This window comes from Eublepharis macularius, chromosome 6, assembly GCF_028583425.1.
Source record: "Eublepharis macularius isolate TG4126 chromosome 6, MPM_Emac_v1.0, whole genome shotgun sequence".
Classification (NCBI taxonomy): domain Eukaryota; kingdom Metazoa; phylum Chordata; class Lepidosauria; order Squamata; family Eublepharidae; genus Eublepharis; species Eublepharis macularius.
In genome coordinates this window covers 120783659-120811042 of record NC_072795.1, presented here as the reverse complement: position 1 = coordinate 120811042, position 27384 = coordinate 120783659, and the positions used below count along the sequence as shown (strand labels likewise).

At 42.6% G+C, this 27384-nt stretch overlaps 1 protein-coding gene across 4 annotated transcripts in view; it reads left to right on the top strand.

The window, feature by feature from the left end:
- The window catches only part of NSD2 (nuclear receptor binding SET domain protein 2), a 122295-nt gene that overhangs the window by 82315 nt on the left and 12596 nt on the right, over window positions 1–27384 (top strand). For all 4 annotated transcript variants that reach the window (XM_054982700.1, XM_054982698.1, XM_054982699.1 and 1 more), the window contains 7 exons: window positions 5658–5789; window positions 9262–9385; window positions 15327–15527; window positions 16395–16574; window positions 23459–23615; window positions 23858–24063; window positions 26873–26976. In XM_054982700.1, the coding sequence (XP_054838675.1) occupies window positions 5658–5789; window positions 9262–9385; window positions 15327–15527; window positions 16395–16574; window positions 23459–23615; window positions 23858–24063; window positions 26873–26976 (1104 nt within the window). The remainder of the gene's footprint in view (window positions 1–5657; window positions 5790–9261; window positions 9386–15326; window positions 15528–16394; window positions 16575–23458; window positions 23616–23857; window positions 24064–26872; window positions 26977–27384) is intronic.

The following is a 27384-nucleotide window of genomic DNA, read 5'->3' as shown; positions in this document are numbered from 1 at the left end:
AGCTTGTTAGTCTCCCATGTGGGACTACACAGAAGACGGACAATGAAAACAGTTGCACTTATTGTAACTGCTGTTCATTGACGTCTTCTATGCAGGCACACATACCTTCCCTCCTGCCCCACTGTGCCTGTTCAATATTTACCCTAGACTGGCGACTCAGAAGAACTGAGGGTAAGGGGACATCACCTCCCAGTGGTGTGTTAGGTGGGAAATGCCATGCATGTGCAGTGGGTAGGCGAGCGCCCCCTAACGGATTTTCGCTTAAAACCTTGCCATATCGGCAGGCCTGCGCATGCGCTGTCCCATGTGTGCCTGCACAGAAGACGTCAATGAACAGTAGTTACGGTAAGTGCAATTCTGTTTTCTTACAGCTCCCTCCCAGAATATCAGTGGAGTGTGTGTATAATGCTTTTTTTCAGGCTTCAGCTGAAATCTCATCTCTTCGTAAAGACTTTTGAGTTCACCTTATTCATGCAACCCCTTAATTGTGTGTAGCTGCACTTGTTCACACCCATCCTTTAGTAGCCTTGCCCTCCCCAGCCCTTTCCTCTTTTTTCTAATTGGTTATCCTTACCTTCTTTCTTGTGTGCTCCCCTCCCCCCGCAAAAAACAAGTAGGTGATAGGGACTGCACATGGGAGAGAGGAGGTTGAAATGCTAATTTGTATGCTTGTGGTTGAGTGAATGTGGGGATTTCCTAGCTCAAAATTCTTTTTAGCCTTTCTTGAGTCATGTTCAAAATAAACCTACAAAAGAAATAATCTCTCTCTGTATCCCTCCTCCTTCCTACACAGAGTGTAAGGGGGTCTCAGGGTTGAAGATAACATGGGAGTCTTATAGAAAAAACAAACAAGCTTAAGAGATACGTATGTGGTGTCATTTCATCCCAGTCCAGCCTGTTAACAGTCTTAGATCTAGGAGGTACATGTACGAGTTATGACACTTATTCTTTCAGTAGCTTTTAACATAACATTAACTGGACAGCTTGGCACTTTCCACTGTTTTTATCTGGGTACAACACCCAACCCCTGCCTGTCAGAATCAATCACTACTGTCTGTAGTGGACTTTCTGCCTAGCCCAGGATACCTGCTATCCCTTCTCCCTCCAAAGTCCAACGGTTTTTTTTTTTTTTCCCCATTGGTGGTTTACAGTCAAACTGCCCCAAGATTCTTTTCCCCTCCACTTCAGAGGTCCATTCACCTTTTGAAACTGATTTGGCCACTCTGAACAGGGAGAACAGAGGGCAGAACCTTCTCTTGTCTGTCACAATTACCTATCTGAGTGATCCTCAGCGTGTAGCTGTGGGCACCATAGTATCTGGTTATGAGTTTCCTTGTGGCCATCTGTTTCTTCTCTAGAGCAGGGAGCCAATCCTGATTTTTCTGCAATTTAACAAAGCTGGAATGCCAGAGAAAGGAAGCTGTCCAATTACTTGTAATAATGAGAGGCAGTGAGAGAAAGAGCACTTTACTTTGCCTAAAACAGAGACCCCAAACTTTTTTCAGCCTGAAGGCATCTTTGGAATTCTGAAATGGTGGTGGGCACAACCACAAAATGGCTTGCCATGGAAGACTGAGCCAACCACAAAATATTAGGCAAAAAAAAATGAACATGTTGAACAATACTGTCTTGTGTACACATAAAATAAGCATTCATGTTGAGTTTGCTAAGAAATTTCTGACAGTCGCCATTTTTATTTTATAGACATCTAACGTACTTACACAAAAGAAATAGGAAAAAATGCTTCTTCTCCTGACCTGAGTCCTTTACTCATTAGCACAGCCATTTTTAACTTTCACCATTTCTTATAACAATGACATTTTGTACTGAAGGGCTGGTGAGAGCTCCTTGCACATGTGTACACTAAGAGTTTTCTAGACAGCTTTTGATAGGAACATAAATGATTTTTGAAAAGTGAACAAAATTTGATGTGGCGATGCTACTATCAACTTGCACCTGAGTTATAAAAATACATTAAAACTGGGAAGATCTTATGACTTCAATAAATGTTCCAATTAGATGCATTAAGTGTTTTGAATCGTCCCATTTTGTTTTAAGAATATCAATGTCCTATTTCCACAGGCAAGGTACCTTACATACAGCAAGTGCACCCAGCCCTGCTCAGTTTCTAAAAATACTTGGCAGGCACCAGGAAAGGTGGCAGCAAGTGCCACATTGGGGACTCCTGGACTAAGACTCCAGTATCCATTCCCAAGTATGCAAAGTTGCTCCATTTCCAACATTTCCCTTCTCTTACAACCCAGAAACAACTGACTTCATAGTAGGAGAATGCTTTGCTTACAACGTCCCAACATTTTCTGATTGGACCCCATATCACATGGCAGCCATTTTCTGATTGGCCACAGCCCTCCATGGCAGCCATTCAGAAAATGGCTGCCGTGGGATAGTATCCATTCTCTGTTCTCAAAATTTTGAACATACCCAAAGGCTCAAGATGACTTACATGATTGGTTCTCCTATTTGTCTTTTGAAATTATATATATAATATTTGTCTTTTGAATACACACACACACATACTTGTTATAAATGGCTAACTAATAGGTTTTGATAATGTGAAGTTAAAATTCCTAACTATATATATAATTTCTAATAAAAATAATTTAAAAATCATAACAAAGTTCAGCAACAGTTCCATATATTGTATCTTCTGGGGGTAATGTTACCCATATCTGGCTTTAGAAGTAGAGGAGAGGGGCAAATATTTGGACCCAGTGACCAGAAATGACAACAGAAGAGTTACTGTTGCCCCTATATTTCTGGCACCACTGCTGCCATCTTCCACTGGTGTACACGTGTGTGCTATATTTTCACACGCAGCAGTAGTAAAAAAAGGCAAATGCTCCCTGTTCCGTATTAGTTTCATTCAAAGCAAGGCAAAAGAGCAGTGCGTTGGGTGAGTGAGAAAGGAAGCAAGATTGGTTTGTTTGTATGTATTGGATGAGAGTGCGTTGGAACCAGTTGCTTCCTCAGGGGCACTCCCTGCAGATAAAGGCCTCTTGGGCTGTTCTGAAGCACTGAGGAGGTAGAGAAAAGCCAGGTTGGGTGTTTTGCTTCAACTAGAAGATACTGTCTGGTCTCCATTTCCAGAGAATGGTGTGCTCCGTTCCAGGCTGTAGGGAGAAGCTGCAAGCTCAGACATAAGGATTGTGAGCTGGTCAATCAGTTGGTAGGGGATGGTTTAGAGTTCCCCATTTTGTTCTGAGAGACAAGTAACTAGTGAGCACTGGGAAATACATTGGTGAGCATCATGGTGCCTCTGGGAATCTTGTTGGTGATCATTGCTTTAATCTGTACGCCTTTTCTGTGGGGTTAGCACGGCATGCTTGTATCAGTGCGGCTGGAAGCGCTAACCCAGTTGCAAAAACCTTTAGCTCTGTGGCGGGCATAATGTGAAGACGAGACTCTTGCTTTCACTACAAGAGAAGCCTGGCTGAGGTGGTCCTCCTCTAGGATGTCCCTTCTTTTCCCCAGAGCCGCCTCTTTCCATCTTTGGAACTGCATTTACCATTTTCCCATCAGCTCCATGTGTGATCAGATTCAAGCAGGCTTCTTCTGCCTTGAGAGCACAATGTGGGTACACAGGTAAAGGAAGCCAAAAACTATCCGCTCAAATGAAAGGGTGGGTGAATAGAGTGGGTAACATTAAAAACTGGCTTTTATTTTTCTGTCTGAAAAAAATAAATAGAAAAATTCATCCCAGTTACAAACCTTAGTTTGAAGCTTGTATATACAAATTAGCATTAATTGTAGTTGTACCTGGATGGATATCCACGTAAGTTTTACCTGGAATCAACCTACCAGCAAAACTGGTTAGAGTATGTATGTTAAGAATGGTCTCTTTGTAGATTTGCTAGATGGCCATTGAAGTTACTTATATGTATTGAGATTGTGTCCTGTCAGAGTAACAGGAATAGATAGATTACATGGCTGTCCAAAGTTGGATGAATAAGGTCACGTTCTGAATTGCTTAACCTCTTGTAACTTTATATAAATAATACTGGTGTTTTGTACTAGTGGAGGATGGGAAATAGTGGCTTGCATAAGACCACTGAGTTGAGTTCATAGCAGATGTGGGGTTCAACGTGGAGATTTCTTTAGTCTCTTCGAATGCAATTCTAAACCAGTTTGCTCATTGGCTTCCATGGATTCAGAAAAGCGTAAATGCTTAGGACTGGAGTGCCCTGTTAATCTCTGTGTGATACCATTTCTTAGTTTCCTTAAATTCCATCACTGGTTTTGTATGTTTTACACTAACAGCGCAATCCTATGGAGAGTTACTCCAGTCTAAGCCCATTGAAGTCAATGGGCTTAGACTGGAGTAATTCTCCATAGGATTGCACTGTAAATGTATTATGTGTGAACTTGAGGAGACACAAGGAGCATAAACGATAGCTATAGCAGAATTTGAGACTGATTTTGTTTAATAAATTAGTATTTTGTCTTTTTAGTAAAGACTTGTTACATTTATTGAAACACTTCTAGAATAAAGCACTGAGTCATTACTGACTCATGGGGTATGTCGCATCAAGACATTTTCTAGGCAGGCTTTTGTTACGGGGTGGTTTGCCATTGCCTTCCCCAGTCATCTATACTTTACCCCCCCTCCCCCCCGGAAACTGGGTACTCATTTTACCGACCTCAGAAGGATGGAAGGCTGAGTCAACCTTGAGCCGGTTACCTGAACCCGGCTTCCGCCAGGATCGAACTCAGGTCATGAGCAAAGCTTGGGCTGCAGCACTGCAGCTTACCACTCTGCACCACGAGGCTCTACTTCTAGAGTACCTTCCTTAAAAAAATTATGAACGTAAGATATTAAATATATTGTATTTCAGAGTATCACTTTGGTACTGAGAATCAACTTGTTTAAATACTCACCAGCGCAAAGCTTGAAGTATAAATGCAGTCTTGGCTCTTTGGCAGACCCCCTAATTACAGATAATTGTAATGGTGACTTGATTTCCAGGGTGAAGTTTGTTTCTGCAGCTGAAAATGCACTTAGACCTCTTTGCCATTACGGAGCTTTGCCTGGGAGATTTGTATTAAAAGGAAGAGTGTTTTTTAAAAAAAAAAAAAACAGTCAAGGCTTTTTAGAAAGCTACAAAATAATTCCTTATGTGAGTATTTGGTACCAATACATATTTTTAAGGAAGGCAACTTTTCTGTAGTTGTTAGAGCCTGATCAGCAGTAGGTAAGCTGAGGCTTTAGTATCTGTAGGGGTCTTTTCTCACCCATCTGATTCTGTGACCAAGAATGCGTCATAAGGTTAGCCACGCCTGCTCGTGGTAATACTGACGGCTTTTGATGGGGAGCATGGGAAAGGGAAGTGACATGGGACACAGTGATGTCACTTCAGAGGGAAGACCCAAACGTGACATCACCATTTTGAGCGACACCATGGTAAAGACCACAGAGATTGGGGAATTCCTAGAGTGTCACTAAACATGGTGACATCGCTTTTGGGCAGTCACCTGGAAGTGATATCACTGCATTGTGTGATGTTACTCCCCCTACTCTCACAGTTTTCACCTGTTGCTCCACTGAGTGAGCACAGGGGAATGGAGAACAGAGATGGGAGTTTCTCTTCCAAGCACAGGCAACTGTTATGGCTTTGTGTCAGGGACTTTGATGTGCTCAGATTTCAGATGGTCAAGGGGATGAGCGGCCAGAGTCTCCCTATGAAAGTGCAGACGAGGTGCAAGCCGAACTGTCCCTGTTATCCAAAAAGGTTGACCGAGGAGCTGCAGCAAGGAAGGAATACGTTTGTCAGGTAAGAGGAAAATCACTTTTTGGAGTAGATTCCTGGGTCTGTATTTGGAAACAGCATAAGAAAATGTGAGAATGGACCAACATGTCTGAGGAATCTTTTGAAATTCTCTGCTAAATGCTATACTAGACTACCAGGCCACCCACATTATAATTAGTTTCTGGCTCACTTACTTTAAGGAATCTCATTCACATACTGTATATTTCTGGTACGCCAAGTGTGCAGAATGTCTGTTTAAAAAGTTGTGTTTCTAGGAGTAAAAGAATTATTCTAACTATATTGTTTCCTGAATGGGGAATGTTTCTGACAAGTCAGTACAATACTCTTAACAGGACACTAATAGTAGATACTACTGCTGTTAGCAAGTTTATCACTGTCGTGGCTTAAATTTTGAATACAGCTTGGACTATCAATCAGTTTTAATGGGCTAAATAAGACAGGTTTTTCCTGTCCTGCATAGTTTACAACTTGAAGTATAATATTGCATTTAAAAGTTGGATTTTGCTTTTGCGTTGGACGTAATGGATGGACATTTTTATTTTATTTATTTACTATATTTATAGTCTGCCTTTTTTGCTAAACTCAGGGTCGATTACAGGATATAAAGCAGTGTAATCAGATAGCATAAAACACCAGAGATCATGCAGTGACACAAAGAATGCAAAATTAGAACAATATGAACAACAATCTAAGGCAAAGGTATAAGCAATATAGAAAGTGGTTTATAAAAAGTACAATATAATGCAGTAAAAGCAGGTGATACCTACAGAAATCATTGCAATGGACTACAATCTTATTCCATTATAAAGATACTCTCCTGGGCTGTTCCATTCTACTACAGTTCTAATCTCTAATTTTCTCCTTAAGTTATTTTAGCACAACTCCGTTCAAAATTCACTTCACTTAATGTTTAGCGGTGGGAGAGGGGACGGTTATAGGTAGAATAGTTCTATAGTATCAGTTACACTGGTGGATGGAAACAACAGTATAGCATCAGTATAGATTATTATATGTGATCCTAGGAGCAAAGTTAAAAGAAAAATAATCCCCTTATAATCAGACTCATAGCACTCACCAGTCCCATTGTGGCATGCTTACAGAGCTCCAACTTCAGGCATCCATGGAAGAACTACAGCAACAATAGAAGGTCTATGATATCATACAACACCATCACCTAGAACCAGTAGCCATTAACACTACACAGCTCTAGGCATAGTCTAAAAGTAACAAACTCTTTGAGAATCCCATAGAAGAAGTATTAGTAGAAACAAGCCATAAAGGCCTTTGAGTTACAGAACCCCACAGGACGAGTCTGTAACATCCCTAAGTTTGCAGAATCTGGGAAAGCATCACCTTGTCCTACAGACCATCCATCACCTGTGAGACATCAAGGCTGCAGAACTGGTTCCTTCTGGATTATATTCCATATTCCTGTTGATTGCCAAGAAGGACAGGGATGAGAGGGTAATCTTGAATTTGAAAAGACTACAAAAGAAGCTATTCAAAAAGAAGATGCTTCATAGTTCCCATTTGTAGGTCCAAGCTATATGATACATTTGGCCATGAGTCAGGTCAGGGCTCAGCACGTGCAGACTTGCAGTGGGGCAAAAACACCTGCCTGAACTGTTTTGAATGAGGAAAATGGTGTAGGGGAGCAAGGCTGATGTTCCTCCTCCCCCAGCATCATGTTTGTTCCATGGACATTTCTCTGATAATAGTCTCCTTACTATGGGAGCGGGGCACTCACTATAAAAGTTACTCCATCAGTCAACCGTGGGCCATTTGGGAGGCCATACTCCAAATCAACGTTTTAGAACTACTGGCTATCTACAAATCTATCAGTGCCTTTTATCAGATCTCAGTGAACAACACTGCACCCATGTATTATATCAACAAGCAGGAGGGCTTGAAATTGACCCCTGTATACCTTTTCTGCCTGCAGTTTTTGGCATCAGTGTTGCATCATTCACAACATAAACATCACAAATCCTTGTACCTGCGTATCAGAATACAGAGCACTGTGTAGCAGACAAGGCTACACAGTCCATGAGCCATCTCTCAAAACCTGCAGTCCTTTGGCACCGATCAGTGAGGCCATCCCAAAATAGACATTCTCACTTCTCAGACCATTAGGAAGTGAGCGGGTACTTTAGCAGGGGATCAAGACATGGCCACACCTTAGGGGAATGCATTCATGATATTGTGGGAGAAGGTTTCCTTCTACATGGTGCCCCCACTCACCCAAGTTATCACCAAGATTTTATTTTATTTCTTTTAAAACATTTGTATGCTGCCTTTCTACCCAAATAGAGTCTTCAATGTGGCAAACATTTAAAATACTAAAACATCATTTTAAAAAGTATTTAAAAAATTAATAAAAATACACAAAAATGCAACACAAATAACAGGGCCGAGGGCCAATAACAATTATGGGGAAGATGCCAAACAAAACAAAAAAGTCTTCATCTGATAGCAAAGGATGGGCGGCGGGGGGGGGGGGAGTGTCAGACAAATCTTCCTGAGGAGGGAGTGCCAATGTTTTAGTGTCGTTTTCTTGGATTGCACTCAAAGCTGGACCTCTGAAGGTGACCAGCTGGCCACAAGCCATATAAGGCTTTAAAGATCAATAACAGCACCTTGAATTGCACCTGAAAGCAACTTGGGAGCCAAGTGCAGATGGAAAAAGACGGAAGTGGTATGATCCCTATGACCCACTCCAGTCAGCATTCTGGCTGCAGCATTCTGTACCAACTGTCCAGTCTTCAAGGGCAACCCCATGAAGGACTGGACCACATGTATCTTAATCGTGCCAGGTTGGCCACATCAAATGTGGTTTCTGTCCTTCTTTATCCAAAGGGAATTTCCTGCACCTGTCTCAGTGCAGGGATTTGCTGTCTCAAAAGAAAACAAAATTAAGCAATTGTAAAGGTATGATGAGATTTTATCCTCCAGTGCTTAAGCCACTGCTCTTTTGGAATCTTCCGTTAGCATTGCTGTGGCTGATGGAATGCCCGTTTCAACCTATGGCAGCCTCCAACTTTTGTTTTTGATTGTTAAAAACCATGTTTCTAGCGGCCACAATTTCAACCTGCTGTGTAAGTGAATTCTGTGTCCTAAGTCTGACCTTCCAGTTTTACCCTGATACCGTTACTTTGCACCCATATCCCGCCTTTATTCTTCTTTCCACTTGAAGAAAACTGGTAGAACCTTGTCTTAGTTCAAAGATCCTTCCTCGGAAACGGAGAGAGTGCTTCTCACCCTTGATGTGTGTGATTTCCAGGGTATAAGTTTTCGATAGACTTTCAGATAGCTTATACTCTGAAAATCTTGTTGGTCCTTAAGATGCTACTGGAGTTTCATCTTCCTGAAATGGAAATGTAATCTTAAAAATGCCATAAAGGAAAAGACATAAGAGAGAACTGAGGAGCAGAACCACCAGCATTCTGTGCTTTAACTCTGAACTTTTCTTTTAAAGCTCTGTGAAAAGCCTGGAGACTTACTGTTGTGTGAAGGACGGTGTTATGGTGCATTCCACGCAAGTTGCACTGGGCTCCCTGTGAAGTCCTCAGGACGTTTTGTTTGTAGTGAATGCTCTTCAGGCAAGTCTTTTTTATGCTAAGCAGCAGTATTTTTATGTTTTTGTTTGCAAAATAATTATCATTATGATTCATGCACCACTTGAATGCAGTTGTTCTCAAACTTGTAAGTTAATTGTAGGAAAATTAGAGATGCTGAGGAGTTTTATCTTCTCTTCCGCTGTGTGGCTTGATTGGTCTGCTTGAGTAATCTGGAACCATTTGTAAGCATGTACTTGCCTTGTGTCCATGGCACTGTGCTATGGATTGTGTGAAGATTTGTGGGATAGGTGGACCGTCCTGTATTTGGTCCTTCCACTTTTCATTGTTATCCACAGATCTGAAACTAACTCACAAGGTCATCCTCAGGTTTTACTGCATAGTGTAACACTTCCAGGATTTCACCAGACCCTTATGCTCTTGGCCTAGGGGATGTCACAAAGCATCTAGAGATAAATATGGCACTTCAAAAGGGAGAAAGGTGTACACCTTATGGTTCATTTCAATCTCACGTTAACTATACCATCAAGGAATAAAATGTTACTGCAGAATGATTCCTTGTCCATCGGAAAAAGAGCGGACTCTTTCCATTATAGTCCCTACAGAATCTGTAAGGAGTTTCTTTTTCTTTTGTTCTTTCCCTTGGGAGAGGAAGAGAGAGCTGATCTGGTAGGTTCTCATTATTAGGCTTGGTTCTGCCAGCCAGACTGTAGTACAGTCTAGTTTGTAGAGCTTATTTTCTGCTCTTTAACCTCCTGTCTCTGAGCCTGATTCCATATGAATGAATATGTTTCCTAGCTTGATGCTGTCAGGTATGTCTCCATATCTTCCGTTGTTGGAGGAGGAATGTTGAGAAGGGGATATTCATGCTGGAACTAGACTAAATGGCTTTGCTATAAGCCGCTACCATTCAGGAATTTTGGTCTCTAGAAGAGCAGCAGTTCCACACAGATGAATTGCTCTGAGCTCCAGGACATTTGGCTCATTGCAGATTCTCAGATTTCATCAAGGAGAAAATTGGGCAATGTGGTTTCAGTTCTCTGCGCAAATCAAAGAGGAACCAGGCTAACTCATCAACTGTTCAGGTGGACAGTCTGCTATCATTTGTACCCAAGAACCTTTCAGGTAAGAGAGTGCACAACAATGAAACTTGTTCCATTGTCAAGAGATGGACACGGTGGAGTTAAGTACAACTCTACACACCAGCCATCATTCAGTTCGTGTCAAGGGGAAATGTCATAGCAGAGGGAGTGACTTAGGCCCTTTATCAGTAGCTGAGTATATGCCATACTAGCAGTGTCTAGGGGCTTTTTCACTCTTTCCACTTGTCAACAAAGTAGGTAAAGGTAGTCCCCTGTGCAAGCACCGAGTCATTACTGACCCATGGGGGGACATCGCATCACGATGTTTTCTTGGCAGACTTTTTGTTATGGGGTGGTCTGCCATTACCTTCCCCAGTCATCTACACTTTACCCCCCAGGAAACTGGGTACTCATTTTACCAACTTTGGAAGGATGGAAGGCTGAACCCGACTTCCTCCAGGATTGAACTCAGGTCGTGAGCAGAGCTTGGGTTGCAGTAATGCAGCTTACCACTGATACTTGACAATATTTTATTGATGGTCACCTGGATATTTTATTGACTAAACTCTCTAGAGCACTCTACCTTTTTTTCCCCCTCAACACTTTATCTATTTGGTCGGAGACCATTCCAGATCCCTCAGTGTTGAAAATTGGCATTGTCCAGGCTCCTATCACATGGCTTTTCAGTAGAGATTGAAAAGTCCTCATATCATTATTTAAAATAAAATCTGCAAGTATCGTTTATATTGCTTCATAGACTCAAAATGTTACAAGTGGGGGACCTACAAGGACTTTCTGGGGGAGGGAGGAATCTCAATTTCCCCTGTATTAGCTCCCTGACTATTTACTCTTTCCCTTCCCTGGCCATAACCTCTCCCCCTTCTCTACTTCTTGCTTTTCTTCCCACCCATCAGTCAACCTGCCTTTGTCTGCTCCCCTGTCTTCATGTTTTCCTCCTTCCATACCCTGGTAGCCTCTACCTGGGAATAGTCTGGCTGAGTAGCACAATAGCTGCTGCAACCACTGAACTAGATCTAGTTGCACAGTGGCCACTGCCCACCACCAGGCCCACTTGTGTGGTGGCCACTCCGGCTGGGCAAGGCTGAGTGGGTAGTGAGTACCTGGTGGTCTATCCCTAGAGAATCCTCCTCCAGCAGGGAGCATGACAGAGGAGTGGGGTTAGACCTTTTCCAGGGCATTTTGGGCCTCCTGGATTACCCCTTTGCTGTACATAAACCAAGGCTAGGCAATATTGTTGCCTAGCAACCTCCAAAAGGGCAACTGAGAGTTCAGTGGGCATTTTTTTCTTTAAACTATTGGAGTTGTTTCTTTTATCTTGCTGAATTTTAATCCCCAGATTTTAAAAACAATATTTCAGATTTTTCTGCAAACTTGGAATTTCTGGTTTGTAGAGATATACCAACCCCAATCTGTCCCTAGCTGCATTTTGCAGATCTGTTAATCCATACACTGTAGCCTAGTTTGGAATTAGATATATCATTATATTGGAATTATATATATCATATATCATTAACATTGTGGTTGTTTCCTGCAATTCTGGATTAATTTTTATCTCCATCATAGTATAGACTTGCTTTAAAAAAGAATGTCTATAATCAGTACATATCTAAAACCAGAAATCACTGTATTATAATATTCTGTCATAAAATGAAGACAGATAAAATCCAAGATGCCCCATAATCAAATGGTTTTGAGAACCTGACAGCAGAAACTAGGATGCTGCCGGATGAAGCGTTAATTGGGTTATAGAGAATATCCAGGGTGAAATGGATGTAAAATGGATGTAACTTCTCTCTTGTCAAGGCCAAGATGAAGAATATTTGAGACTTCTTAGCCAGTTGAGTTTTGGTAATGCCTTTAGCCTCAATGCTGAGACAAGCCTTTGACCTTAGCCAATATTGTTGGAATCATTTCTCCTTCATTCCTGATTACTAAGTTACCCTCCTTGTTGTGATCTATAAATTTCCAACTTGGAAACTGAATTGGATTGTAGTTTTGTCATGTTCCTCCATGTACTTGTACGTAATTATTTTTCACCCCGGTCTTCTCTTGCGGTGGTGTTCATGGGGATGGGACCATCCTTGGCTTACCATTCACATTGTCCTCATTCAGAAAATATGACATTAGCATATTATAGCAAGGCAACGTAGGGTAAGTAAGGAAACTATTTTCTTCTGAGTGCAGTTAGAGCAAGGAGAAGAGAAGAGAGGAAAGGCATCCCTCCTTCCTTCTCTATTCAGGGGGTTCCATTGAAGTTCAAGAATTTGGATGGACCACTCTCTGAATCAAATTCTTAACAGATCAGAGGTTTAGGAATTCAGTTACCCCTTGTCAGTACGGAGAATAATTCCTCTTTGTAGGGAGAATGATGCTGAAGGTTCACCTTGCCCCCACTAACAGCAGATGTTGGACTTCCCGTGGTAGATGGTATGTGAGGGGAGTGGATATTCATCTTTTCCAGTTAATTTTCTTTTCCTGCTCTAATCAGGTCCTACTCTAGTCTCCACCTAGCAGGATCATATCTGTAGTTTTAACTGTCATGTCATGAATAATAACAAAAATTATAGTGTGTGTCATGTTACAGATTTTTAAAAATAAATGTTTTGTAGTCTGGTTCGTGTGTTTGCGTTGAGTGCCATGCACTCTGTCTATTTTATCTGCCTTGAGTCTTTCTTTAGAGGTCTGGAAGCAAGTTAAGTAGACTTGTGCGCAGAGTATAAGTGTATACCAAAAAGTACAAAAGGATAACTGTATACATAGCTCAGGTCTGCTGTTCTGTGCACTGAAACCAGTGTGTACAATCTTAACTTTGTGTTGATTGTATAGCATGTTTAGATTGTTAGAATGTTTAGATTGACACCTAGAGTCAGTCGATCTCACTCATTCGTATACTCAACCACTCCCAGGCAATCCTCAGAGAAGTTATATTGGTGATGTGTCTCCTTCACGGTACAGAAAACTACTTTTAGTAGAAAAATTGTCTTGAATGGCCAGGGTGCTAGGTCTTGCTTCATCACCTGTAAGTCAAGGTATGGTGTGTGGTTTATTACAGGGATACCTGTAACAGAAAGAGGTCTTGACTTCAAAGTGATGCCCTGCTTATTGCATATTAGTGTTAGTGGCTGCTATAGGTCATATTTTTATTTATTAAATTCCGCCACCTGCCTTCTTTCAAGGTGCAAATAATCCTGAGAGATGTGTTAGGCTGAGAGAGTGTGACTGTTCCAAGGTCACCCAGTGAGCTTCATGGTTGGGCAGATTTGAGCCTGAATGTCTGTGTTGTAAGCCCACCTTAGAATAACACCTGAATTTTAACATTAGGAGAGAACTGTACCCTTTGCTCACCTTCCTACTGAGGGGACTTCCAGTCTCCCCACTGGAGTAGAGAACGTAAGAAACCCGCGATGGACTAGGAAGGGGGATTTGGTTGCTAACTCCGTGAAGACTTCTTGACCCTAGGGAGAAAGATAAGATTGTGCTAGCCTCTTTGTGAGCTCAGATCATCTGCTTGTTTGGTAGTATCTATTGTGGCCTCTTGAGCAGAGTGAGTGTCTGTGGAAGAGTTACCAACATTATTGTAGCATAAACTTTCGAGAATCACAGCTCTCGTCAGCTGTGGTTCTTGAAAGCTTATGCTACAATAAAGTTGGTTAATCTTAAAGGTGCTACTGGACTCTTTACTATTTTGCAATTACAAACTAACATAGCTAACTCCTGGATCTATGACTTGTGGAAGAGTTGGAAGTGATTGCACCTAGTTTTCCACCTAGATCTATGCTGCTGCATGTGGTGAGCCTTCAGCAGTTGTTGGGCAGAGTTTAATTTGAGCTGTGAAGCATTCTTAGGCTCCAGAGTGACTCCACCCAGGCAGCCCAGTGTTCCCCATACCTGGAAGAACTTTGCTAGGTCAGGACTTGGCTTAGGCTACAACATACTAAATTGTGATCTCCTGATAGGTATCAAGTAAGGTGGGATCAAACTCTGCATTAGCTTGGAGAGCCCCCAGAAAAAACAGATGTTACCTTGAAGATGGCCAGTGGCCAAGTAAGCCCCTGAGTAGTGCAGCAGAGCCTCTGAGCGTTCAGCCCTGCTGCTCATCTGAGAGTTGGCAGGAATTTAAAGGACTGCAAGGCATGTACTGTGGTCTCTCTGGTTGGTCTCCAGCTGCAAAAACTTAAAGAGGAATGAGGGCTTTTCTGGCAGTTGATGCAGCATTTTGTGCTAGAGGAACCAAAGCCCTCAACTGCAAAAGCAGAATGTTCTCCGGTAGCAATTGCATGTTGATCCACATCCGTGTAAGTTCTCTTTGCCTCTGAGGCACATCTAAGTATCCAAGGCCGGGACTGCAGTAGACCGAGCCGTGAGGCTTTATCCAATTCTGCATGATGGGAGTGAATTGAGATAGGGCACACAGTTAAGTTCCCAAAATGCTACACTGCTGAGGTTTCAAGCTTCACAAAAGAACATACTCAATATTCCTTTTGAGTCCTATATGAATCAAAAATTTGTGCTTCTAGCACAGCACTATGGAAGGACTACTTTGACAAGCTTGTGCCATTTTAGCAATAAACATTTAGTACAGCATAAGTGTTTGTGGGCTCTAGAATTCATAAGATGCAAGAAATGAATCCACAGTCCGAAGTGGGGGAGGTATACGTGCACATCTGAATATAGAGGAAAACATAGTGCAGCATAAGGATAAAAGGTCTTAAAATGAAAGGCTGTGGCTCTTTGATGACTGGCCGTTTTTAATGTTAGAAACAGAAATATTCTAATTCCTGATGTTAAGTAACTAATCTGGTTTTGTTCTAGGTTTTATAGAGAACAATATTCAACTTGGTTTTCAATTTTTTTTTTACTAGGTGTTCACAAGTGTTTTGTGTGTAAAGAGAAAAAATCTGAAGTAAAGCGCTGCATTGTATCCCACTGTGGAAAATTTTACCATGAAACTTGTGTGAAAAAATTCCGCCTTACAGTGTTCGAGAACAGAGGTTTTCGCTGTCCTCTCCATAGCTGTGCAAACTGTCATGTTACTAATCCTTCAAATCCCAAAGTATTCAAAGGTATTTAATTTATTTTCCTTGTTTCTTTCTTTGTTCCCTGGTTGCTTTCTTGGACGCATATTACCTTTTTCACTCCATGTCGCATCTCTTGTTTGTGGAAGCTCCTAGTGACTAACACCAGAAGCCTCCGAGAACATCTAAGGCTGGTAGACACACATTTTCCATGCCCTTGGGAATTTATATATAACCATGTAGAGGCAGTTGTCATCATCTAGTCTTCAATTCCTAGAAGATGGGTGGGAAATTTCCTTCCTTTATTTGAAATAGCATCATTCATTCATTCGTTTATTATGATCCTAAGACCAGCATACAAATTAATCAAGCAAGGATAGAATTAAAAGGAAACAAGATTGACTTTAAGAACTTTTTTTTAAAAAAAAAACTGTAATTTAAGAATTAATGCACGAAATTTGATTTGTAATCCTAAAATTTTTATCAGATAAAAACCAGTGGAGCCTTGCATTATTGGTGGTTATGTGACTGGGGATCATATCAAGTAATGGGGTAATGAATCTCAGATGAGCCTCCCTATAAAAGGGTGATCAAAGGCAGGTACAACAAAATCCTCTACCTAGAAAGGTTGTGCACATGCCCCCTAGGAGAGATCGAGTCTGTCGAGCACATGGTCTTTAGTTGTCCATTTTATAGGGAAATAGGATCAAATGGTGATGGGTCGTTGCTAAATGCTTTCAAAGGATGGGGTAGGAGGTAGATATAAAATACAGAATGGGTAAAGCAAGGTAGCAGAACTGTTATGCCTCCTCTCTTTCCCCCCCAAACTGCTTGTTAAAGCCATTTTTTCCAGTTATGACGTTATAGCTTCCAGCTTTTCAGTTCTTAAAAGATACGTTTTTTAATTTCTGCCAGGCAAAATGATACGTTGCATTCGCTGCCCTGTTGCTTATCATGCTGGAGATGGCTGCATTGCTGCAGGATGTGAAGTGATCAATTCTAGCAGCATTGTTTGTACCAATCATTTCACCGCTACCAAAGGGAAAAGCCACCATGCACATGTGAATGTAAGCTGGTGTTTTGTGTGCTCAAAAGGTAAATAAATGGGAAGCCTTTAATTTCTTACTCTAAATATAACGCGTATTTAAATTCCACTTTTGTTCGTATGTTCAAGCTTCTACTCCAGTAAGTGGTGCACGTCTTTCCTTTAACGGTCTTTAAAATGCCAGAAAGCTTTCATTTTCTACTTAAAATGTAGAGGAGAGGAGGAGCCCAAGAATAGTGTTTTTAAAACCAAAGAATTTCTATTTCTAAACTTGTTTACATGTAGAATGCTACTGAAAAGACAAGCGACAAGGTGCCTGCATTGGTGGTAAAACACATACAGTGAAATCTTAAGCAGTGTTACTCCACTGAAATCAGTGGGCTTAGACTGGAGTAACTCTGCTTAGCGTTTCCCTGATATTCTATAGTAATAACATAAAAGTAACATTTGATTTATATACCACTCTTCAGGACGACTTAACACCCACTCAGAGAAGCTTACAAAGTATGTTAGAATTATCCTCACGACAATTACCCTGTGAGGTGGGTGGCACTGAGCGAGATCTGGAAGAGCGGTGACTGACCCAAGGTCACCCAGCTGGCTTCAAGTGGAGGAGTGGGGAATCAAATCCGGTTCTCCAGATTAGAATCCTGCGCGCTGAACCACTACACCAAACTGGCTCTATTCTGTTAAATTATCATTAATTTCCTTATCTCAAAAAACATCGTATTCATGAAAACAAATAATGTTTGTCAGTGGGTCAGCACTGAAGTGATTACACCATCATTTTTGCCACATGATATTAAGACCAGGTTCCAGTGAGCTATTTTGGGTGAGCAATTGGATTTTTTTGTTGTTGTTGAACTGCAGACCTCCATGCTGTGTTGGAAACTGATTGTTTTATTAATTAATTAATTAATTAATTAATTAATTAAGCTTCTATCTTGCCCTCTCTGCAAGAGGGCTTAGGACGGGTTACAATAGTAAAACATAATTTACATTAAAACTTCAGTAAAAACACAGAATTCCTATTAACACCACCCCCAGGCAGCAACCTTACACCCCATCCCTGCCAATAATACAGAAAGGGGTGGGCAAAAGGAGGGGGAACAGGACTTTCAGTCAAGCTGCAACTCATATGGGGGGGCCTGACAGGAGACCAGTTGGGAGGCTTTCCGGATGACTATTGGACCAGCCTCAGCCATATGCCTAGCGGACCATCTGAGTCTTGCAGGCCCACCAGAACGATATAAGATCCTGTTGGGCCCATGTATCCTCTGATAGAGAGTTCCACTAGGTCGGATCCAGGACCAAAAAGGCTCTGGATCTGGTCGAGGCCATTCTAGGCCCCCTGGGGCCCGAGAACACCAGTAGATGTTTGTTGGCTGATCTCAGCACTCTCCGGGGCACATATGGTGAGAGGCGATCCTGTAGGTATGCTGGTCCCTGTCTGCTAAGGAGTTTAAAGGTCAAAACCAACACCTTGAATTTTATCTGGAACTCCACGGGGAGCCAGTGCAGCTGCTGCACAATGTGAGTGATATGCACCCTAAACGGAACACAGGTGAGGACACATGCAGCAGCATTCTGGACCCGTTGTAATTTATGGGTCAAACCCAAGGGAAGCCCTGCATAGAGCAAGTTATGGTAGTCCAATCTGGAGGTGACCTTTGCATGGATCACTGTTGTTACGTCCTGGGTTGAAAGGTAGGGGGCAAGCTGCCTGGCCTGGCAAAGATGGAAAAAAGCAGACCAGGCCGCTGCTATAACCTGGCCCTCCATTGACAAGGAGGCATCCAGTATCACTTCCAGACTCCTGACTAGGGGTGTGCAATTGGGGTTCCGATTCAGATAAAGTACCTGAATCAGACCCAATTTGCAATGATTCGGAGACCCCGAATCATAGTGATTTATATTGCTTCAGGAAGCTTCAGGTCAGCTTCTTCCCTCACTTCAGTATGCTCCAAATCTTTACAGAGCATACTGAAGCAATTTAAATACCCAGGGTATTACAGATCATTTTCCAAAACCAATTTTTTTCCCTGTGCATACCCCTACTCCTATCAGAGCAAGCACCAATGGCACCCCATCGAAATCCGGGAGCCGGATCCACAGATCTAATGGCCCACAATCCAAGTACAGAACCTCTGTCTTCGCAGGGTTCAATTTCAGTGAACTCTGCTTCACTCGGCCAGACATGTCCTCCAAGGCTTTTATCAGGATATCCGGGGCAGAGCCGGACCAGCAGCCCATCAACAGATAGAACTGGGTGTCATCCACATACTTGTGACAACCCATTCCGAAACTGCACCAGCTGGGCAAGGGGGCATATAAAGGTTTAACAATAAAGGGTAGAATATTGCCCCTTTCAAGACACCACACTCCAGCGGGTGGCATAACGATAGCTCTTCCCCAAGCTCCACCCTCTGTCCCCGACCACAGAGAAAGGAGACAAGCCACTGTAAGGCTGTCCTTTGTATCCCCACATCGGTAAGGCAGTGGGTCAACAGATCGTAGTCAACCATGTCAAACGCTGCTGACAGATATAACAGGATGAACAGCGCCGACCTGCCCCAATGCAGCTGAAGATTATAATTCAAAAGTGAGGCTTTTGACTTTTCAAGAAGCATGGACCTTTGGTCCAGGGTCTTTTTGATCTTGGCGTAGACTTCTTATTTATCTGAACTTTTGTTCCCCTCGCATGCCAAGAGTGTATGTTTGCTGTCATCATGGTGTCTCCGCAGTCCCGCATGGGAAGTGCATAAGTGCAGGCCAGCTACAGAATGTTAATAAAAAATATACAAGGCATTGTGCTGGATCAGACCACCTAATCCAGCATCCTGTTCCACACAGCGGCCAGTCAGTCGCCCTGGAAGGCCAAAAAACAGAGAAGAGAGGCCTAGGTCTTTCCCTAGCACTGGTAGTCAGAGGTCTATACCACTGGATGTAAAAGTTTTCTGTAGTCACCTTGGAATTCATATAATCGGACCTGTTGATCAAGAGATACTGTACCTGTGACAAAGGTACTTTTCATCATTGTGGGTGCTCTAGATATTATCAGGACTGCAATTGTCACTTCTTATGTAAGCCATACAGTTCCAACCCAAGTTTCCTAGAACCTTAAAAAGAGGTAAAGCAGACATGATCCTCTAAAAGTTACATCCCACGCTGGATGCCCCTAGTTCTGAAAAGATGGCAGTGCAGTCCAGTTCAGAGTCAGAAGTTTCTTCTGATTCATCGCCTGATGATAAAGTTATAGATCCAAACCCTATATCTGCAAATAAAACTGTATTCTGAACAACGTTATAGGATGGCTTTGGACACAGGGAGTGTAATCTTGAGCTCGCTATGCCGCTGGTACCTGCATACCTGCAGCGCTGGTCATCCGCTCCCTTTCACGGGAGAGCTACACTGGCAACTAAGCCCAGGAAGGTGCAGCGAGGCCACCAACGAGAGCATCTGCCCCATCGTTCCCCTGACAATCCCGCCAGTATCCCCCAATGACTACTCCGCCCCCATGATAGGTGCATGAGTGGCAAGCAAAGTTGTAGCCAATATGCAGGCCATGATCCCCGCTGCCTGCTAACATTTCCACGCACCCACCACACAACAGGCAGCTGGGGAACATATGCCCCTGCAGTTACAGCAGACAACTAGGGGGAGCCCAAGTGCTGCAGGGGCTGCTCCCATCACCAATCAGGCAGGTCACGGACCTGCAGCCTCCCAGCTTTGCTGAGGGCAGTAGCCGCCCCACGTGGCCCAGGTAGCTGGGCCCTCGCTGCAAGAGGGAGCATGCTCCAGCCAGCTTATGACACCCTCCCATACCAGCATCACACGGCCCACTGGACAGGGCCAGTCTCCCTCACCTGGCTGCACACAGGAGGGTGCAAGGGGTGCGGTCCACTCCCTTGTCCCAACCATCCCCATATATCCTTGAAGGTTTGATGACTGTTGGAGAGAAATGCCCTCCACCCAAGAATTCACCCCAATATTTCGGTCATTATGACTGCACTCTGTGTTGAAAAGCAGCTGCAGGAAGGAGAGAGCTTGAGGGATGAGACATCAAGCTCCAAGAACTGAGTATTTGGGAGCGTACATATACTTAACGTCTCTGACCAAAGTAGGGCAATGGTTTACCATCTCATGCTTTGCTAGAATGTCACACCTAAAGGAATAGAGACTACTAAGAGCCAAATGGTTAGATAGTAAACCACTTCTCTTGAAGCAGGAAGAGTTGAATGATGGGGGGCAGACTCTCCCAAGAAAAGATTCTTTGAAGCTAGAGAAGCTCCTTTTTCTCTTCTGTCTGGAGCAGCTCTTTGGAGAGGCACAAGCCATGCAGGGCTAAACTTTTACCTAGAGACTGCTTCTTGTCCACAGGGTGAGGGACGATGGAAGAAGTCCATCTTGAGATCAGCCTCAAGGGTTTGATCTGGTGGGCAATAGTACCACTTTTAAGTAACGCTTAGGGCCCAGTATCTCCACCAGTATCACTTCTGTTGGGTAGGCTTCTAGCATTGGCATACAGACACCTATGTTTCCCTCTCCAACACCGATTGTCTCCCTGGGCTCTTTGCCTCTGCACATGGCCCTCCTTTGTCATCCTACTCTCATTCCAAGTTCTTTTGTGGTCCTACCAATATTACCCAGAGTTTAAACTATCATCCTTTTGGACTTTGCTGTCCCTAACTAGAGACTCCCCAACTTCAGTTGGCCCTCCCCCTGGGATTGGTTTAAAAGCTGCTCTACTACCAGCCGTCTGGTTCCCTTTTGGTTTTAAGAGAAGCCCGTCTCCTTTGTACAGGTTCAACTTGCCCCAGAAAGTTTCCTGGTGTTGACAAATCTAAACCCTTCCTCCCAACACCATTTTCTCATCCATTTGTTGAGACCCATAATCTGTGCCTGTCTAGCTGGCTCTGCGCATGGAACCAGTAGCAATTCTAAGAATGCTTACCTTGAGGTCCTGGCCCTTAACTTTCTGCCTGGTGACCTAAATGTTTCCTCCAGGACCACATGACTACATTTCCCAGTGTCATTGGTGCCAACATGTACCACGACTGCTAACTCCTCTCCAGCATTATCTATCAAGCTATCTAGGCAGTTCATGACATCTGCAACCTTTGCGCCAGGCAGGCTAGTCACTATGCAGTCCAAACTCTGTCACAGACCCCAATCCCTGTAATCCTAATAATTGAATCATCCACCACCAAAAGCCCGTTTCCTCCAGCCCCAGAAGGGTATTCTCAGTATGAAAGGATATTGGTCCATCACCTGAGGAAGGGGTCTCATCTCAAGGATCATGTCCCAGCCACTAAACAGTCTTGTTATATTCAAAAGGCAATCTGAGCTGCTCAGTTGCTGCAAGATGCACACTCATTATAAAATGTCAAAGAAAGGCACATAGAATGTGGTGAATATTCCTGCTTTTGTTATCAGGCATATTCTATATATTTTTGTTCTCCTCTCCTTGACTAAATTCTGTTTCTAAAGCAGCATTTCCTGAAAAATTTGGAGCACAATGAGAATCTACAGTCTTGCACCTCTTCGTCGCATCTTCCAGTTACCATCTTTGTTGTGTGCAGGTTGAAGTCCCTGTTATCTGGAGAGGAGTACTCAGTGGGAGTACTTCGCAATTAAAAGGAAAGCCACTCCTTGTATCTTCTGCCTCAACCAAATATTGGGTTGCTTTTCTGTTTTGTTGTCTTTTTTTTCCCCTCCCATTTTTCCTCTGCTTGCTTCACTGTTCAGACCAGTCCAGGCGAAAAAAGTAGAATGTTCCAGATTTAAACCATACATTTTTAAGCTGTTTCTAAATGTTGTATCGAACCCAGTGACAAACTGTGAGGTTGTACAAAGCAAGCTCAATTGTGTCTTGTATCCTTCTCAGCCACTGTGGTGTACTAGTTCGGCGTTGGACTAGAAGGACCCAGGTTTGAATCCCCACTCTGCCAGGGAAGTTTGTCAAGTGACCTCGGGCCAGTCACCGTCTCTCAGCCTAGCTTAACTCACAGGGTCATTGCTGTGAGAATATGGTGGAAGAAGGGAGAATGGTGCGATGAGCCATGCCGGGTCCCCATTGAGAGGGGAAATGGGATATACATAAAATAAATAAAAGCTGTTCCTTATGTCTAATGGGAACTTGGGATCCTTATTGTGAATCTATTCCTGAGTAAATTAATATATATGTTCTAATATTTGCATGGCAATAGTAATTTTTTTTCAGACCACAAAAAGTAAATGTGTTTATTGTAGATCAGTAGCTTCTGGCAAGATTCAGGGTAACGTGTAAGCACATACTGTGCAGAATGACAGCCAGTGTGGAATAGTAGCTAGAATGTCAGGCTGGGATATGGGAGAACCAGATTCAGATCCTTTCTCTGTCACGGAGCTCGCTAGGTAACCTTGGGCAAGACACATACTTTCGGTCCAACCTACTTCACAGGGTTGTTGTGAGGCTAAAATGGAGGAGAGGAGAAAGATGTAAGCCTCTTTGGGTCCCCATTGGGGTGGAAATACAAGGAGGGATATAAGTGACGTAAACAGTAATAATAATAATTACAGCTTTATAGCTAAAACCAAGAGCAATCTGTATGTGGAGGCAGGCTTCTGTCTGCAGGTTCCTTTTTGGATTGGGTTTCCTCACACGGCAAAATGTGCATGAGTTGTTCCCCATCCTATAACTGCCAATATCTGCTGATATTGCCCTGATCTGCTGATTCTTACCCTGAGCTTGTGTCTGAGTACAGGGATCTGTAGAAAGGGATCTAGTGCTGGATCCTTTTCCTCTCCCAACTGATTATCTGTGCAGCTGACTTTGTACAAATGCTGTACAGAACCACATATTGCTGTGCTCCTGGAACTGAACTGGTTTAGCATTTTTCTGCATGTTTCCCTTTCTGTTAAAATGCCGATTATTGTACTGTTTTTTATGTAGGTGGAAGCCTTTTATGCTGTGAGTCTTGTCCTGCAGCATTTCACCCAGACTGTTTAAACATCGAAATGCCTGATGGAAGCTGGTATTGCAATGACTGCAAAGCAGGGAAGAAAATTCACTTCCAGGATATTATTTGGGTCAAACTAGGAAATTACAGGTTAGGACTTCTTAAGATGAAACATTTGATGTGATCCTCCGTGTTAATAATGGCTATACTTCACGTTTGTCTTCCTCCCTTCTCCAAAGGACCTTGGGATGGGTTGGAATTTGTGGGCTTATCTTGTTTTGTCCACTGAATTTTTATAATGGAATTAAAATGAAACATCTGTTGCCAGTATCTCTCCTGGAAAACAAGATTCTCAAATGTTTCCTTTTTCTGTTGCCGTATTTCTGTGGTAGGTGGTGGCCTGCAGAAGTCTGCCACCCGAAAAGCGTTCCCCCAAATATTCAGAAAATGAAGCATGAGGTTGGAGAGTTTCCTGTGTTCTTCTTTGGCTCTAAAGATTATTACTGGACGCATCAGGCTCGCGTGTTTCCCTATATGGAAGGAGACCGAGGAAGTCGATACCAGGGAATTAAAGGAATTGGAAAAGTCTTCAAGAATGGTACTAATATTTAAGCATTCTGAAGAACAAATCAAGTTTAGTATGTGATGTTACGGTAACCTTGTGCTTATACTGTAAATGTTTGCAAAGCTTTAGCCCTCTGTAAGAGGAAGAGGCTTTCAGCAGAAATTCTCAGGTTTGGAGTAATTGGTAAATGCTGCTTCTTATAGAAAAACATCCTCCTGTAATGCATAACTGTCCTGCTTAAATATAGTTACATGTTTTACATTGCATTTAAGCTGGCATGAAATTGGTGTTAATTTGTCCCTGATACCTGTAAACCTCAGAAGCATTTTGGGAATGGCTGCAGTGTCTAAGATCCTGCTCACCCACTTAGGACACGTGCCATTACGTTTATAAAGGAGCTCAATAATAGAATAGAAGGGGGAAACACACACAGTGTCTTGGGTCAGTGTTTGGAAAGGAAAGGTTTCTGCAATGGTGTTGTTGAATAGCTGTAGAGCTGCAGCATGGGGAGAATGCTTTCCCACAAAGTCTGCTACATTCTAAACAATGTCTGCAGCTTCACAGCTTTTGAAAAGGGAAGAGCCATGAAGTGTCGACAGACTTCTCTGAAATAATGATTTGTATACATGATTTATCTTGGCGACTGTACCACTGTGCCATTATATCAGAAAGGGTGGAGGGTAGTCAACTCCTTGTTTTGAATCAGTTCCTTTATTTATTTGGGCTCTGCCGCCATTTGGGCTTGACAGAGACCTCCAGATAATTATTAGGATTCCGTCCAGCTCCTGGAAAAGCAAAGGGGGGGGGTGTCTGTTCAGGCTCAGCTGGATACTCGCCCAAGATTCATGAAGGCTTGAAGTTCTGGATCACACACATGTCCCCATGGCACCTGTCTCTCTTGAGCAGCTGTAGGGTTTCTACTAATACTTTTGTCCTTTGCATTTGGTGTAATGCAAAAATCCTGAGAGAAAATCCCCATAGAACAGATCCCTCTGCCCATCAGAGTGATGGGTTTTGTTTCTTGCCGCTAGTTTTTATCAGCTTATGGTACTACTAATCCTAGGAGAGCCATCCTTACACCGTTGAGGGTCGCGTGCTTGCTCCTTGTACTCCACCCCATGTAGTGTGAGGGCTAGATTGCCAGTGCATGGCCACCGAAATCGCTTTTAGAAAGCGAAATTAAAAATTCAGTTGCCATACATGGTGTATGTAGAAAAGTATGTGCAATATATATTATAGAAAAAGAAGCTTTTAGAGTTGTTTTGCTGAAATAGCAAGCTGCTGCATAAAGAGCAGAGAGACATGTCCAGAGGCCTTTTAAATCTGGTGCAGGTTTGTTCTAAGCCAAACAGGCACAGTCTCCTAAAGGCAACAGAGTCAGTGCTCAGACTTTCAGGACTGAATATTGTGGGCACTGCATGGCCACATATCTGAAGCTGTTTTCATGGTCCTGCATAAATATCTGAAATCTGAACTGAGGCATGCATTACCACACCTTAGGAAAAGTGTGTTTACCTTAATACTTGGAAAGGAATGTGCTCAAGATTTGCTCAAGGAACAATTTGCTGTGTTAGTTTCCGATCTACCTTTATAGCAATCGATAAAAGCTTTAGGCACAGCCACTTTATCATCACCACACACACAGCCCCATCAATTAGAGACTTAGTTCCCACCTGCCCCAGAAGTCTCTGAAGGAGAAAAAGGGGTTAACAATCAACCTGGGCTCCTTGCCAAACAAAAAAGAGGTTTTTTACAGCCTTTCCCGAGAGCTGCAGTTGTAGAGAAGCAGCATTTGTTTAACAGCAGGATTTGTTTTGTCCATTTCAAGGGATTCTCAAAACAGAATTCACTGGGTGTTTAAGGTAGGTGGATCCCTTTAGAGGTGACTTAGCTTGAGCTTCAGAGCAAACCCACAGCCAGTAAATGTGACCAAGAGGGCAGCTCCTGGCATGGATGCTTAGTTAATAAAATATATGACTGGGTGTCATAAAGTTATTAATGACATCGTACTCCAAAACACCAGATTATTTCACCCAGTAGCTTCTCATACGTACATATGTACGCATGTATGTATGTATTAAATAACATTGTTAAAAGCACATAACCATTTGGAGAACTTATGGGGCAAAGGGCAAAGCAGTCATCCCCTGAGTCCAATCAGTCACACGAAAAAAGGGACAAAAACCACAAGAGAGCAAGTCCTGGTACTTTGAACTGATGTTCTAAGTAGTTGAGGATTATTTTATGGATCTTGGTATCAAAGCAACTGGGAAAGATACAAGTATCAGCACAGAAAAATCACTTGCCAGTTCTATGAAAAATATCTCTGTTGCATAACCAGATTGAAAAGTGTCAACAAAAAATGAGTCGTCAAAAAATTGCAATAGCTCTGCTAAGCATGCATTTCAACACTTTCCTTGACAAGGAGGGGTTAGACATCGGCTGATAACCAGCTGGGCCCTCCTTATTTGGACTGACTTCTTTTTAGGAAGGACCAAATCACTGATATCGCCAAGGGTGGTGAGAAAACATTAATAACTGACCAAGAACACAGTAAGCCCCCCTTCTCTTTATCTCACCAGCAATATCAAGATCTTATTGGATATCTTTAGGAGTAACAAAAGTGATATGACCTGTGCTGTCGTGATGAACTGGTGCGTTTGCAGTTTCCACTGTAGAGACTTCTGAAGAGCATTATCCAAATCTGATCAGATCTGAGTGATTTAATTGGTAAAAATTCAAGCAAACTTGTTACAGTTACCACCTAGAGCTGCTCATGATTCAGCTGACATAATGGTTCTAACAATAATTGGTTCCAATAATTTCTGGGGGTTTTTTTAAGCTTTGCAAGATGCCGAAGCACGTTTTCGAGAAATTAAACTTCGGCGGGAAGCCAAAGAAACTCAAGAAAATGAACGCAAACCTCCTCCTTACAAACACATAAAGGTATTATACTTGGGGCTGTGTGTACTTCTTTTTTCCACTGTCTCCATTTTGTTCAATGTTAATTATACTAGGCAAGGTCCTCATATGCAGCCCCCTACAGCATACAAGAATCTGTAGACTGGAACTATGGGGAAATGGATGGTAGTGGCGGGGAAAACACTTTTCAATGTCCCACTCATCATAACTGAACCAAAAAGGTTACGTTGAAAAGCCTTGTGCTTGTCATGATGTTGAAGAAATAGAAGGTAGCTTAGAAGTATACCAGGACTGATTTTACAGAACATGTGTAAGCTCTGATTAGAATGGGAAATTTATCCAAATTAATATATTCAGAAAAGCACACTTTTTAAATAGCAAGTATGAGGGATTAGAAGTCCAAAGGACTTTGCTAAACTTGACAAGTAGAAA